Here is a 14597-nt window from a genome sequence, read left to right as displayed (position 1 = left end):
TCTCTCTCTCTCTCTCTCTCTCTCTCTCTCTCTCTCTCTCTCTCTCTTCAAACATAAGTAGCAAGTGAACACACAATACATTCATAAAAAACATGGACCTTGCATTGAGAATTAACAGTTTCCAACATAATATGACTATGATTTAAATGCTTTATTTGTTTATTCATTATAATGGTAGCACTTTTTTGTGGCTCTGAAAGGGAGCTTTGTAATACTAAATCATTGGTGACCCAATAAAACTTAAAAGCTATGTACTTTGCTCTTACATTGTCATACAATTATCAATGACTCACTGTTTCTACCATAATAACAAGCAATGTCGGGTTGTAGTGAATTTTGGACATTAAGCAATTTTGGCTTCACTGTTTCCCAATGGTAGCTCAGCAAATACTAATAGGTCTTTTAAAAAAAACCTGTCTTGCATGTGTTGAAATTCATAATTGTATTACCTTTTCAACACTGCTGCAAAAATCTGAAATAAATCAACTCATAGCAGCACAATTAAAAAATCAAGTGTACTTGTATGAGTTATGGTCTCTATTCAGCATTTTCTTTCGTGACCATCTTTCATTCTCAAAAGCATAATTGATATCAACATCATGATGTGATCATTCAATCATTTCGAGCAATGAAATATCTATAAATAAAATGTCGGTGGGCTATGTATCAAACTTCTCCCTCACCTCTTGTACACACACACACACACACACACACACACACCATTTTAAACAGCTTGCAGTGGGATCTGTGCCAGCAGCATAATACATCTCAACAGCTGTGGGACTGCTAGCTCAAAAACGCACAGTTTGTCCATCAATTATTGGCTTTCATGTGTAGATATCTGAGTAACAATCTCAATGGTTTTCATTTCAAACTTACATCGCTGATGTAAGTTGTACTAAGATGTACTCAGTGAAGCATGGAATGTACTTAAGTCACTGCTGATTCAAATGTAAAGCAATTAGTCTCCTGTGACGCTAGTGACCCAATGTCAAAAGTGATGAAGCAATGGGCACAAAATGTGATTCTAATCATCCAATTATACGATGAATCACAACATTCTGCTATTCCTTTCATCTTAAAGGATGACATGTGCAGTACCGCATGTCCAATCGCATTTGGCCTGCGAGCTCAAGATGAGAACTAATTGAATTCAGTTGACCAACAGTCCTGTGTAGATCAAGAGAGCTACTATAAGCTACTGATGGGCTTGTCACTCACCACAGTTAAAGTTCACTAATAGATTTGTATGTGTGCCGGCATGTGAGTGCGCAGCTGCTGCAGCAGCCCAATGCGGCTGCCACTCTCCATGGCTAATGTTTCTTAATGCAATGGTGTTGCCTCTGATAAGCGTGTCATGGTGTTTACATTAGGGAGACTTCCTCTCCCTGTAAAGCGGTCCCCTAGCGCACATGACCAAATTAAACGCTCCGTGCCAATACTAATGGGGTATCCGTCCCTCCAAGGCGGTGATGTTTGCCCTCAAATCATAATACACCAATCACAACTGCTCTGCAAGCCGACAGAAACAATGTGTGGCATTTTAAAGACTGTTTTCATACAAAAAAATAATTTAGTGTGTGAAGTAGGTTTATGATTCAATATCATTTGGCATGACTCAAAACTGGTACACAATCCACGTGTGATACTTACAAGTATTTTTTATTTTCGTAGACATCATGTAGCTTTAAAACATGCGGGTGTTCTATGAGCTTCAGAATAGCTATTTCTCGCTCCACCTGTAGGAGAGAGGGATAAGTAGGGATGGGGGGGGAGGAGGGGAGAGGGAGAAAAAAGAGATTTGATTAGTGTAACATCAACACATTGATGTTGCCAAAAACACTCTAGGACCAATTGTCCTAATTTGCCCTCTTACACTGCAACTTTCCTCTCACTGCTGCCAAAACTGAAGTACACGGGAGACAAACCGACTGACCCTGAAAGAGCCTGTGATGAGTTCTTGCCAATTGTTTTCTGAGGTCACCTGTGAAGGTCACTGTTAGAGAGACAAATCTGAGAGGCAGCAATCTGTAATAACACTTCCCACAACCACAGCAGACTGGCTCGAACGGAATAAATAAACCAATGAAAGCAGCTGACTGGCACTTTCTATACTGACAGAAAGGACAGAGAAACACTTTGACCACACTGGTTGGCATCCAGGCCAGCAAGCACCGCTATCTCAGGCAGAAAATGTAGTTTGCTTCAAAAACTGAAGGAAAACAGGTTGTGTGTGTCTTATCTTACAAAAAGCGTGTCCTCTCCTCTCTCACACAAAACAAGTCAAGCTGAATACTTTGCAATCACATTTTATAGTCCAGTGGTTTGCTTGCGGTGACCATAAATCAGCTTGGTTTGATAAGAAGCATGAAGTAGTATAACCTGTCAGAGACAGACATCCCACATTTGAACATGTCTGTCCACTAAGAATACCAGCCTGCTGGTGAATTGGGGTCAAAGTGTCCACTCAGGTACATCAACGTCTCCCAGAAGAAGAACACAGTATATGAACACAACACTGTGTCCAGAGCAAGCAGACAGCTGAGTCCACACAAGTTCTGTTTTTTTTTTTTTTTTGCTTACACAGCTGCTGAGAGACATGTACAGTTTTGCCGGTGAGAGCTGTATTTCACCAAAATCAAGCAGATCAGTTTGGATTTGTGTCAGCATCTCCGGAGAGCCGTAGTCAGCGTGTAGAGCTCTGGAAATCAGCATGGAACCCACTTCAACAGAAGCCACCGCTAATCTTCAGCCCCCTGGTGCTGCTCTCCTGCTCTGCTTGCGGTTATCTGCTCATCCTTCTCCTCCACCTTTCCCGTCCATCCTCTCCACCACCCTCCGCGTCTGGCTTCGACTGACAATGATGGAGATGAAAGGACAGTGCGACTTAAAGGCGCCTGTGCCTCATCTCAATCTCATCAAAGTCAATTTCACTTTGTCACTTGCCTGTGACAGCCTTCACGCTGCTTTAATGTCACACTCATCGTCGCCTAACTTTATGAACACTCATGTGGAATGAAGTCAAAGCTCTGATCTGCCAGCTCACTCTGTTTTTGTTAAACTCCCACAAAGTTGTATGCTTGACCGGGCGTGAAATCAGGTTCGCCCCCCTTAATTATGCTCTCACATTGTTTTTCATTTCAGAACAGCTTGTATAGTGATTAGCCTACTGTCAGCTCAGGTATTGTATCCTATCTTGACACACTTTTGATGATTACTTCTGCCCAAATAGCAGCATCCCCATCGCCACTCTTTATCAAGTGTGTGATAAAAACCTCCTGAATTAGCTTACACTCAAGTCACTGCAGAGAAAAATACACTGCGGTGCAAACTGGTGTTGAAGCCGCAGCCAAGAAAAAGTCACGGGACTTTAAACTAGGCACAGCCAGGCTCACCGCTTGTCTAGAAAGGGTAAAGTGGTAAATGCGTAATTAGCATTAGCATGGAGTATCAGTGGGAGTAACGGCTAGGCTAATCAGGGCTAATCCAGAGACTAATGAGCGCCATCAGCGGCAGTACACCGGGCATCTTTCTCACCTGAGGCTAAGGTGTGTTGTTAAGACTGAGCTCATGGTGGATAGCTAGCTAGCTAGCAGCAGGGCTCCCTGCAGAGAGACTAATGCTACCCAGGACTCAGGGAGAGATAAGCTGTCGAAATGCTACAGAGCCAGCAGCTGGCTTCTTAAGCTTCCTCTAAGCGCCTCCTTTTACTTAATTGAAATAAGAGAAATGAGGCTTAATGTGAAGACTTAACTGTACAACTGCCTGCTTATTGCAAGATTAGCTGTTGATTAACACACTAATGTAAATCTGTGGAGCAACCCTTGCTCTACAGTTTCATTAAATGATCATCTGTCAAAAGAAATGATCTGACAATTGCATTTACATTTGCTTCCTTTTTGCAGGTGGAAAACACCAACTACAATGCCTTTGTACACACACGCAGTTACTAACGTTTGCTCACTCCTTATTCAAAGCCACAAACTCACACATCCTACACCTCCATAACTTCATGGTAGTATAAATGCCAGGTGGTCATCTGCTTTCCTGGCTTCTGTACATGGCTCCACACTCTCTCATTAAGTTTCACATCTGTGAGTGTGGACAGCTCCCCCCCATATCTCCATGGCACTTCATTAAGCCTTTATTAGCAGCCGTTTGGACACCTTTCACCAAGACGCACAAGCACATGGACAGATGGACGGTTGGTCAGATGAACACACACCTGCTCTTCTCATCTTTCTTGTGTTCTTCGTGCGTTCAGTAGTTCAATATATTGCCAATTTGCTAAATTTTTTCCAAAACCACCTCATCAAAAACCAGAGGCGAACGGAATTTAACCCAAATTAGATATTTGACGGGAAGATAATTTGTTTTGTAAAGTACAGTGGTTGTGGAGTCGACATCGTTAGCAGGAGATCTCAGAACAGGAGCCTATTAGTGGGTGGGCTGATTGGCAACGCTTTGACACACAGGGTTCCCTATCAGTGTCATATCCTGCCACACTAAATAAATCAATATGTTGGAACAGTGGTAATTCCTTTTAAGGGGATAACCACACAAAAAACAACATAATGTCTTACTGCCAGGCTCCAAGAAACTGCATTCTTTTCCTCCATATTAAAAGCTAGAATAGCACTCGCTTCACCCTGGAATTTAATTTGATGTTGTGTTTGAAAGTGCCCCTGATGTGATTTATTACTTGTAATTATGGTGTAATTTGCAGGTGCAGATGGTATTTTATAATAGAAAAAGGAAACTATGCACGAGAGAGGGACTGCACAGACAAATGAGGCAAAGCAGTCACTGGTGCTCACATGTGTCGCTTCAAATTCAAAGGATTGGAGCCAGTTTAGCATATAGTTCCATCAGCTCGCTATTGATTCTTTAAATTACAGCCCTGGATCTGAATGGCTGAATGGACGAGCAAACAAATGACTGGCGACATCAATAGTTTCATCGCTGTGGCTGAGAGTCCAGTGATAGAGGACAGAGGATCACAGGCAGGCAGGCAACAACAAAGACGCAAAGAGATTCGATTCATGTCACACATGTCACAGAGCAACCGAACAGAGAAACCATCCCAAAATCTAGGAGGGGAAAATATTGGATCACAGGCTCTGTCATCTCTCACTCTCCACTTATTGCATCTCGCTCCCTTTCTGTCTCACTCACACAGAAGGAAAACACAGACATTTCTGTCACCTCCCCCAGGCGAGCGGGTGAATGGTCCCTTGATACTGAGATCTGAGGATCAAAGTCAACAGGGCAGCCATGTGACTCAGATAAAGAAACGTGGGTGGCTATGCTAACATAGGAGCTACCCTGCATGCAAGAGCTGCTGGGCGGATAGAAAAACAAAAGAGAGACGGAGGAAAGATGAGTGAATGTGAGAGGGATGAAGCATAAGCCATGTAATTCCATGCAATGGAGGAGACTAAAAAAAAAAAAGTATAAAAGATAGACAGAAAGAGAGCACGGTGGCAGTGCCAGCTCGTACCCCCTTGAGTCTTGCAGCCTGTTTTGCTGCTAATTAACACAACATGGGGAAAGGATAACCTTTTTAGCAGCGCCGTACACCAAACAGCCCACGGAGAGTAAAATGATAACAGGTAGAGCAATGAGGCGGCAAAGTGAGGAGCTAAAAGCATGTGACAATCAAGGAAATAAGACAACATTACAGACAAAATATCAGGTGAAAAATATAAATATATTTGTACCATATTGCTAGAGGTTTCAAAAGCTTTACATACAGTCAATCACAGCATTTTAAAGAGTACGTTTCTGAATGATGGTTTTATGACTCGTCCCATTTATGATTAAACAATTGTATCTCAAACAGAAGACACTTTAAGACCTTTTTACTTACTTTAACTTTATATACAACAACCCTAGATAAAATCGTCTTCCTCTAAAATCATTTTTGTTAGAATGTCAAACCAGTGAAATAATTGAGACATTTTACAGCTCATTTTACAACCTGGTGCAATTTATTACTCAACCAGACATTCATATAATCTTCATCTTCCTTAACATCGTACTAGCAGAGGTCGATTTTCAATAACATATAGTGGTCTAAACTTAGAACTTAAAGAACTCTCTCAAATTTCAAAGTCCTACAAATTTTGATTAATTTATCTTATTTATAATCTTAATCCAAGACAATGTAAATAAACCCTTTTGAGGCTTCTTTTCTGCATTTTACTTTCCTTCATTAATTGTAACTCATTGGTTTTGATTTAGTTAAAAAAAAACAAAAAAAAAACACACAGACCTCAATATTGCAAGGAGTAGGGTGTAGTAGATAAACCATATCAGATAACATATGGGTGAAGGAGAAATAAGGTTGAGTGGGCAATGGCTGGAGAGAAGGAGACGAGGGTCCAACTGTCAGTGAGCAGAAGGGGAGGAGACGGCACAGCTTGGCTACTGGCACACAGACAAAACCAGTCAGCTCGTCGTCCATTCATACTTGTGACATGTGGACACATTAACGCTTGATGCAAACACACTGTACACACACGCCACTGATCACGGCAAGCCACGAGCCACCTCCATCCATCCATCCATATGTCGGTCAGCGAGCTAGTAGGGCAGAATCTGTGTTTTCTGCCAGGAACAGAGGGTAGCCAAGCTGGTGTGTATGCATGCGTGTGTGTATCTTTGTGCACGTGCTTACACATGCATGTAAATGCCAAGAAGTTTAGTGTTTGTAGAGTGCTGTATATCAGTCTTTGTGACTGGGAGAGAAGGACATCAGTTTCAAGGGCAAAAACACACACACACAGTCTACCCGTCACACCACGGGTCCCCAAGAAGTGTCTTCAGGTGCTCTTCCTCTACTTGGTTTGCAGGACATGGCCACTACCTTCAAGGTGATATTAACATGTTTGCATGTTTATCCAAAATTGGTTTCAAAATTGACAGAAGGCTCAGGGCGAGGGATTTAACAGTTTTTGGTGAGGGAGCGTGTGTGTTAGGTAGTTGTGTTATCTCCCACTGCTGAGTCAGCCCCACTGAGAGCAAAACAAAATACAAAATCAAATCACATTTGTACGATTCTATTCCCGTCAAAATATCTCTCTTACTTTTATCCTTCTATGTTTATCGCTTTCCCTCTCCACCCTGTGGACCTCACAAATACACAAAACGCATGTGTGCACACGCAAACACACACTGCAGCAGGTTTTTCTGATAATCACTGTATCAGTCATCCTTTGTGAAGAGGAGGTAAATTCCCTACACGGGGGAGTTTGATCAATGCCAGAGACATGTAAATCGATGGGGACATAGTCTCTGCTAGCTCGCTAGTCCTTATCCTTTATCCATCTCCACACCCTTTTAAATCTTCGTCATTACCCCTTCCCACCCAAGACCAATTCTGACACTCCTCCTCTTCCATCTTCTCTCCTAGCCTGCATGTATTCTCTTTTTCTCTCATTCTATCTTTCTAATCATGTCAATGACGTGTGCCTGTACTGCTGACAGATCCATCAGGCTGCCACTTAGACCAGTGGCGGGCCACATCATTTCACACTAACGGACATGTCCCTGGATAACCTTGGTCATAATAGAGTCTAATGGCAGAGATGCTCCACACCCTGGGGTCAAAGGGTATAATCATGAACCTCTTCAAACATACAGCATGGTGGGACGGAATGGGACAGGCTGGGAGAGGGTAAACGGTGTGTGTCTTTTTGTGTTAATGGCCGTGAATGTCTTTGTGCAACAGCCATGTACAGAATAAGAGATTTATCAGTGACGGACAGGCAGTGGATCCCTTTGGTAGCCATGTTTATGTGTTGGGCGACTGAAGTGTCTTTATGTCAACTCGTCCGTCACTCACTCCCTAAGTGAGGGATATTTTATGTGAGAGTTAAGCTGACCTTGGATCGTGTGGAGATATGAAATGTGGATTAATGAACTGGTTTTCACAGACTCAAGAGAAAGTGCAGAACTGAATAAAAATAGTTGTAACACTTGTACTGGTTTTGGTGAATGTAAAGTTATGTGGAAACAAATTAAATGAAAAGAAAGTGAGTAATGAACACGTACTGAAGACTATTTACTGCAATAATTCAGGCAGACGGCACTAATTAGCTTACAGGGATTCCTCCCACTCAACTAATTATCTCCACATATGAATACACGGCCTATTCACTGACACATGAGCCTGGTCAATAGTTAAGCGGGCAGAGGAGTCAATACTGGAAAGACAACAGGTCAGGAGGTAAGACTGGTCAACTGAAACAACCCAAATTAGCTTGAAACTTTGTAAATAAGTTCAAAATAGCTCTGATAATTTAATCAGGGATTTCTGTTGGCTTCCGCACTTGTTAAATAGGTGTTACACTGAGCGTGAGTCTTTGACACATAAAAGGCACACTCTTGTGCTCGGATGGTACTGTGTATGAATACTAATTTACCCTAATAATGGCAAACCATATGTGCAAAAGTATACAGTGCCTGAATGGATTTGCCCGCATGTGTTTGTGCTTTGTGGGCATGTACTGTGTGTGAGTGAGTGAGAAGAGGGCGAGAGAAGGAGAGAGAGGAAGAGAGAGAGAAAGAGAGACAGTGTTAGCACAACACAGTCATTAGCAAACAACTCCCACAGGGATGTAGATGAAGGAGCTGATGAAGTTATAAGTGTCTTGCTTCAGATGTTCAACACATTGACCGCAAAAGCCCAAATATACATCAGGATCCGTCCCCAACTCATTAAGTCTGAGCTAATTTCCCTGTTTATTTACAACAGCTACACGTTGTAAATGTATGCCTGGTTCACAAATGAATGTAGCCTGTGCGTAATGTTCAAGCCATGTGAAAGCTAGTTAAAAGCATAATCAAGATATTAAAAAGAATGTGTTAAATACAGGGGAGTTACAAGGATGTAACTCTACTTCTGTGAGAATATGAACGTATTTTTGATTGAATGAATTGCACGCTTCACCCCGTAGCCGTGCCTCGTCTGCCCTGTGCACCTGTTTGTGTGTGGGGCCGGTCAAACTGACACAACGATAGCAGCACAGCGCAGGAGGGAGACGAAAAGCAGGGGAAACACTGACGCAAACAAAAACACACGACGATGTAACAAATGTAATAAATTATATTGTTTGGGCATTATTATCAGGTATGTGCCTCGCTCGTACGCATTGAACGGTCTACTATGTGTTCATAGTCGGTGTGTGTATTAGTGGGCCGGTAAGTAGCATTGTTGGCAGTGCTCTTTGTAGTGCGTTTGTCCGCAAGCTGTGATTCACCCCACAACCCTGCCTGTCTGATGTGAGGCTATTACAGACCAAACCCTGCATCGAGAGGACAGACTGAACCATAAGGGGAGTTGTGTGTGTGTGCGTGCCTGTGTGTGTCTTTGTTGACTCTGAGCAACTGGATAATGGTCACAGAGCTGTCATTCACGGTGTCATTTATGCTGTGCGTGACTTGCACACAGAGGTACACGTACACACACACACACACACCGTGCACACACACATATATGTATGCAGTGGCAGTTAGTATGATGGGATGTATATGAATAGACACATCACAGCATTGCTGTTGCCAGCGACATGACCAGTCTACTGTTGCAAAGCTCTGGGACAGTGCCACATTACATGCGCGCACACACACACACACACACACACGCCAAATGTTTATGTGATCTTTTCTACAATTTCACAAAACTGTACCAACAAAGCTACTTTGCATGCATCAGTGCATTAATCCGTGTTAATGAAGACAAGGGCAAAGTGCTGCAGGTTCACGTCTCACATGAAGTCAGGACACAGGCCAATATAAAGGGGAATACAATCACTCACGAGCACAAAATGAAATTGAAGTGTGTGTCTTTAAATGACACATTAAAGCTACTGTGCAACAGGACATAAAAACAGATGCCAAAGACAGATTTCGAAGTCAAAATGGAGTACTGTTTTCCTCTCAAGGGAAAATGATGTACCTATTCAATTATCTCTCTCTACTCATTATCAAACAAGATGCATAAAAGATGATCATCAATACCCAGTGGCAGAGAATAAAAACACAAAAGAATACACTTCAGTGACTCCACATGTATTATAAAGAGGTAAGAAATCCCAGTGCAAAACAAAGAAATAAACAAACGTTAAAAAGGAAACTAAACTCGGAAGGGGAACTTTGCAGGTCTCCCCATGAAAGCATCTTAAAGCATCACTTAAGGGTAAAATAACTGAATGAAAAGTGCCCTTTGTTCGCTAAGGAAAAGCAAAAAAACAAAACAAAAGCAATGCAAAAGCAACACCAAATAAAAAAAGCTAACAAAGCTTTCTCATCTATCTGACAACACAGCGGCTTCTGCCTTTGAAGAAGAGAAACAAATGCCATCGGTTTAGACATCCGTCTGTCTCCTGTCGAGCTCAATGGGGGATCCCGCTACATCTTGTGTTCTGCTATCCTGCGTTTCATTATTTTGTCTGCACTCCATCTCTGTTTTATCTCGATAAGACATATGGGAGGTAAAATCAGTCAAACAGCCCTGCGTGTGTTTGATGAGGTTTGTCACCACAGTGAGTAGCAGCGGTTTTACACTTCTCTCCCCAGGATGCGTTGGGTCCCAAACTACAAGGCAGAACTGTGTAAAACTCAAGGTTTGGTGTCTTCAGTTAATGGTATTTAGCATGAAACATAAGCTGAAATTTCTCCACAATCCCCAAACATCTTGTTTCCAGTAGGTAAAATCTATTGCTCATCTATTTCACCAGAGCCTCATCGACACTCAAAAAAGTGGATTTTTACATTGACTTGTGAGTGGTGGTTGGGAAGCAAATTAGGATGTAGAATGGTGAGTGACCTTCATATTGACTGATAACAGACAAAGGGCTTTGAATGGTCTTACAGCTCCGGTGAAATCCATATTATTATTTAGGTTCCTACAGAATGCTATGAAGGAAAAAGGGACTGAGAGAAAAAGACTGTGCGACAATGAGAGGAGTGACAGATCGGTAATACACATTTTTCAGGGAGAGCGTTTGGTCAGTACTGTATAAAACAAAACTTTCTCACAGTTTCTGTTCTGTAATGTAATGTTTGTTCTGTAATATTCCATATTTTACATTTGATTGAACCCAAATGAAGGAATTATTCTGCATTTCTTGAATTCCTCTATTTCAAAAATCCAAATTCAGCCAACATTTGAATGCCAACAGGCAGAAATGAGTAAAAGAAGAAGCAAAGGTACAACAGAGAAACCGAGCTGGTAATTCTACAGACTTTCTGTGCAGTCAGCCTGTTAAGATCAAACTGTGTGCTAAGCCCTGGCTTCTGGCTCAGCACCATGATGGATCAACGCGCAGGGGCACAACATATGAAACCCATTTATTTTAAGGGGTGTCTGCATCGTCTCTGCGGCGGCACAGGCACATGCACACAAAGACACACAAACGACACGTATTCACACAACATAAAGGTAAACATGTGCGCGTTGGATGCATTTCTATCACCAACCCACAAGCGACACAACAGAGATGGGAGAGAATGGCCAATCTATAATCATTAGGAGGGGAAGAGTAGAGATGGCGGGGAAAGAAAGCTACTGTGCTGTCAGCGAGGTGTCGGGATAACAAGATTAGACCTTGTATGATTCATCTGTGGCCGTGGCATTCTGCTCCTCAACCCGCCCACCACAATCCCTTGGTGTACTCGACCTTTATACATCGCTTTTCTCTGCCTTTTAAGTCCTAAATGAGTGTCTTAGCTGCTGTGCATCTAAAACCATTGCATCATTAAGTCACCGCGAATGTTACTTTCCGTCATGTTTTGTTATTTAGACTACAGATACACATATGATATGCTCCCATTGCTTCAATTCTATACAAGAGGCAAATTTTCCTTATTTATGGACGGAAAATCACATTCAAACAGTACTGATCTTGTTTGTTAATGACAGAAAAGTCTCGATAATCCTTATCCTTGTCCTTCTATTTCAAGCAAGCCTAGGTGATGCAGCTGTCTACCCTGGCTCTGGTGCTGGCTGGTTGTTCTCAGCTCTTAGATGCGGTGTCCATAGCACTTCAATTATTTGCTTCAGGGGACAATTATACTGCTGGCTTTTCCATCTCCAAACTCTCCTCCTCTCTCGCTCTCTCTCACACGCACACACACATTTTTCTCATCTGAAATGTTATGACTGACATCAAGGACAGTGAGCAAGACACAAGTGACCTAAAACACCCCATCAAAACCAGTGTAGCTATGCAGCGATATCTACTTCACAAGACATCTATCCAAAGTGCTCTAACTTTATGTTCACCATCTTTTCTAACCCTCCTCACATACACACACACACACACACTCTTCCCTCCCCTCTATCTCCCTTCCTCCTGCACTCCATCCCTCCTCTCCCTATCTTCCTCTCTTCCTCTTCTCTCTCTGGGTTTGGGGACAGTAGAGTGACTTTGAAGTTGTGCTGCTTCAGGAGGAGAGAGAGTAACTCTGGCTAATTAGTTGTCCTTATCCCAACAGCAGCGGCAGCCACCACCAGCTCACTGGCTCAGAGGGAGAAACAGAGCAGGCATCAACAGCAACTACCAACTGCTGCATGCTAAAGATACCCTCCACCCTCTGCTAGTTGTTAGTGCTAGTGGCTAGCAACAATTTGACTCACCCCGAGACTAAACTGGATTAGTGAAGTTGCTCCACTCAGCATAATAATAGGTAATATAGTATGAAATATGGTACAGTAATACCCCTGCTCTCGGGGAAAGCATGTCAGAAAATAGTGGACTGCATTGGCAAGATTCTACAACATTTTTTCCACCATATTGTCGGTTTTACAGTTGGTGTTTGGCAGCATTGCAATAACAGACTCGTGGTTTTCCATTGCACAGGAGTTACACTATGCTCTTCAGGTCAAGAAGAAGCAGCGTATGCTTTAACCATGCAATGGAAGTCTCACAAATGCAGAGGAAAAACTAAATCGTGTAAGCACTTCATGAACATCGCAAAGAGTTCTACAAAGGTGAGTCACATTAGATTACATTGAAACTAGCGATACATGGATGTTAGCCTGCTTTATTAGTAGGACTGTGTATTATAACGCATTGCTTTCTCAGATCTGATTGGTAATCTTGCTTTCACTGATATAATAGTTCCTGATTTAAATAATAAATGTCAGTTTTAATTCCATTTTATTGAGGCAAAGATTTGGTAGAGTAGGGCTGCTTGTATTCAGACATTTTAGCTTAATTTTGTTGAAAAAAATGGTTTTGTAGCAACACATGTTTATATTTCCCAAAGTGAAGTACCACAAAGAACAATTGTTTTGGTACTGGTACCAAAATGCTGGTCCTGTATCGGTACTACTATGGACATTTCTTAAATCCTACCCAGCTTTGCTTAACAGGGTTTCTAATGTATCTGGCGCATGGCTCAGGTTTTATTTCCCAGCATTCTCAGGACACCAGCAATTATAGAGTTGTCATATTTTTGTGTGAATATGAATTATGTTTACTTCTGAGTTCTATTCTCAAGAGCGTGCAAGCATTTGGTGGAAGTGTGCAAAAAGAGAATTTGTCTTACTCATCATATCCGCTGTAGAAATCGTGAATCAAATCTCGCTGTTCTTTGTAATTATGCAGTTTGTATCGGCCTGATATGTGTGAATGTCACATTAATGGTTCAAGAACAAAACACACTCACTCCTAACGGGAAATATGAGTAGAGACGTGGTGTACCTACAAAAGTGTCTGTGTTATCTTGTCCCACTGCATGTCCATCTCTCTCCCCTGAGTCTTGCTCTCTTTTGCCCCCCCCCCTCTCTTCACAGCCCCACGGCACAAAGACATGGATTCAAGGCGAGTAAGAGGGAGAGAGGGCTTGCCGAGTTTCAGAAACATTAAGTACTCCCTAGAGAGACTCTCTCACACATGCTCACACATACGGTGTTGGTTCTGGGCTTCTCCTTGTATCGGATCGCCACGCTCCATTCTGTTTGGCCTCAGTGCCAATGACTGGTGACATACTGTCATATGTGCACATACTGTGTATTCCCTTCCTGTCCGTTTTTCTCTCATCACTTAAAACATGACAAGCAGCCACTTCCCATTCAACCAACTCCATTGTTATGTTTTCTGCTGAGATACAACACATTGGGCTGCACTTGCTCTTTGAAGTATTCAAGGCTCATTCGCTGGTAAAAAAAAAACCCCGATATAAAGTTCACAGACAAATTCATTACACAAGAAAATTCAATGTCTTTCTGGTCCAGCCTGTGGACAAAAGAGTTCGACACTAGTTATACAAAGTTCAACACACTGAGTGGAGGAAAGACCTCAATGCCATTTCCATTCTGAGACAATTAATTCAACTCGTCTCCTCGTCTCCACGGACCCCTGACTACCAAGGCCAGTCGGGGGAAGGACAGACATCGAGGGAAGACGTGTGTCACGGAGGATGTGCTCGTGCACATACATATGAATATGTGTGTCCGTATGACATATGCACACACATTCTACTCTTTTGTGTGTAGGGCCTGCATGCGTTCATATATGTGTGTCGTCAGCGTGTTGCATGCACACACACACACACACACACACACACACACACACACACACACACAC

The 14597-nt window shown here is 42.4% G+C and overlaps 1 protein-coding gene across 7 annotated transcripts in view; it reads right to left on the bottom strand.

Annotated features, from left to right (window-relative positions):
- Positions 1-14597, bottom strand: part of brsk2a (BR serine/threonine kinase 2a) — a 149826-nt gene that overhangs the window by 44839 nt on the left and 90390 nt on the right. For all 7 annotated transcript variants that reach the window (XM_031862407.1, XM_031862424.1, XM_031862446.1 and 4 more), the window contains exon 3: positions 1654-1739. In XM_031862407.1, coding sequence (XP_031718267.1) covers positions 1654-1739 — 86 coding nt within the window. The remainder of the gene's footprint in view (positions 1-1653; positions 1740-14597) is intronic.

This window comes from Anarrhichthys ocellatus, unplaced genomic scaffold (assembly GCF_004355925.1).
Source record: "Anarrhichthys ocellatus isolate YVR2014 unplaced genomic scaffold, GSC_Weel_1.0 scaffold2, whole genome shotgun sequence".
NCBI classification, from domain to species: Eukaryota; Metazoa; Chordata; class Actinopteri; order Perciformes; family Anarhichadidae; genus Anarrhichthys; species Anarrhichthys ocellatus.
The sequence above is the reverse complement of the archived record's forward strand: the minus strand, read 5'-3'. Positions and strand labels throughout refer to the sequence as shown.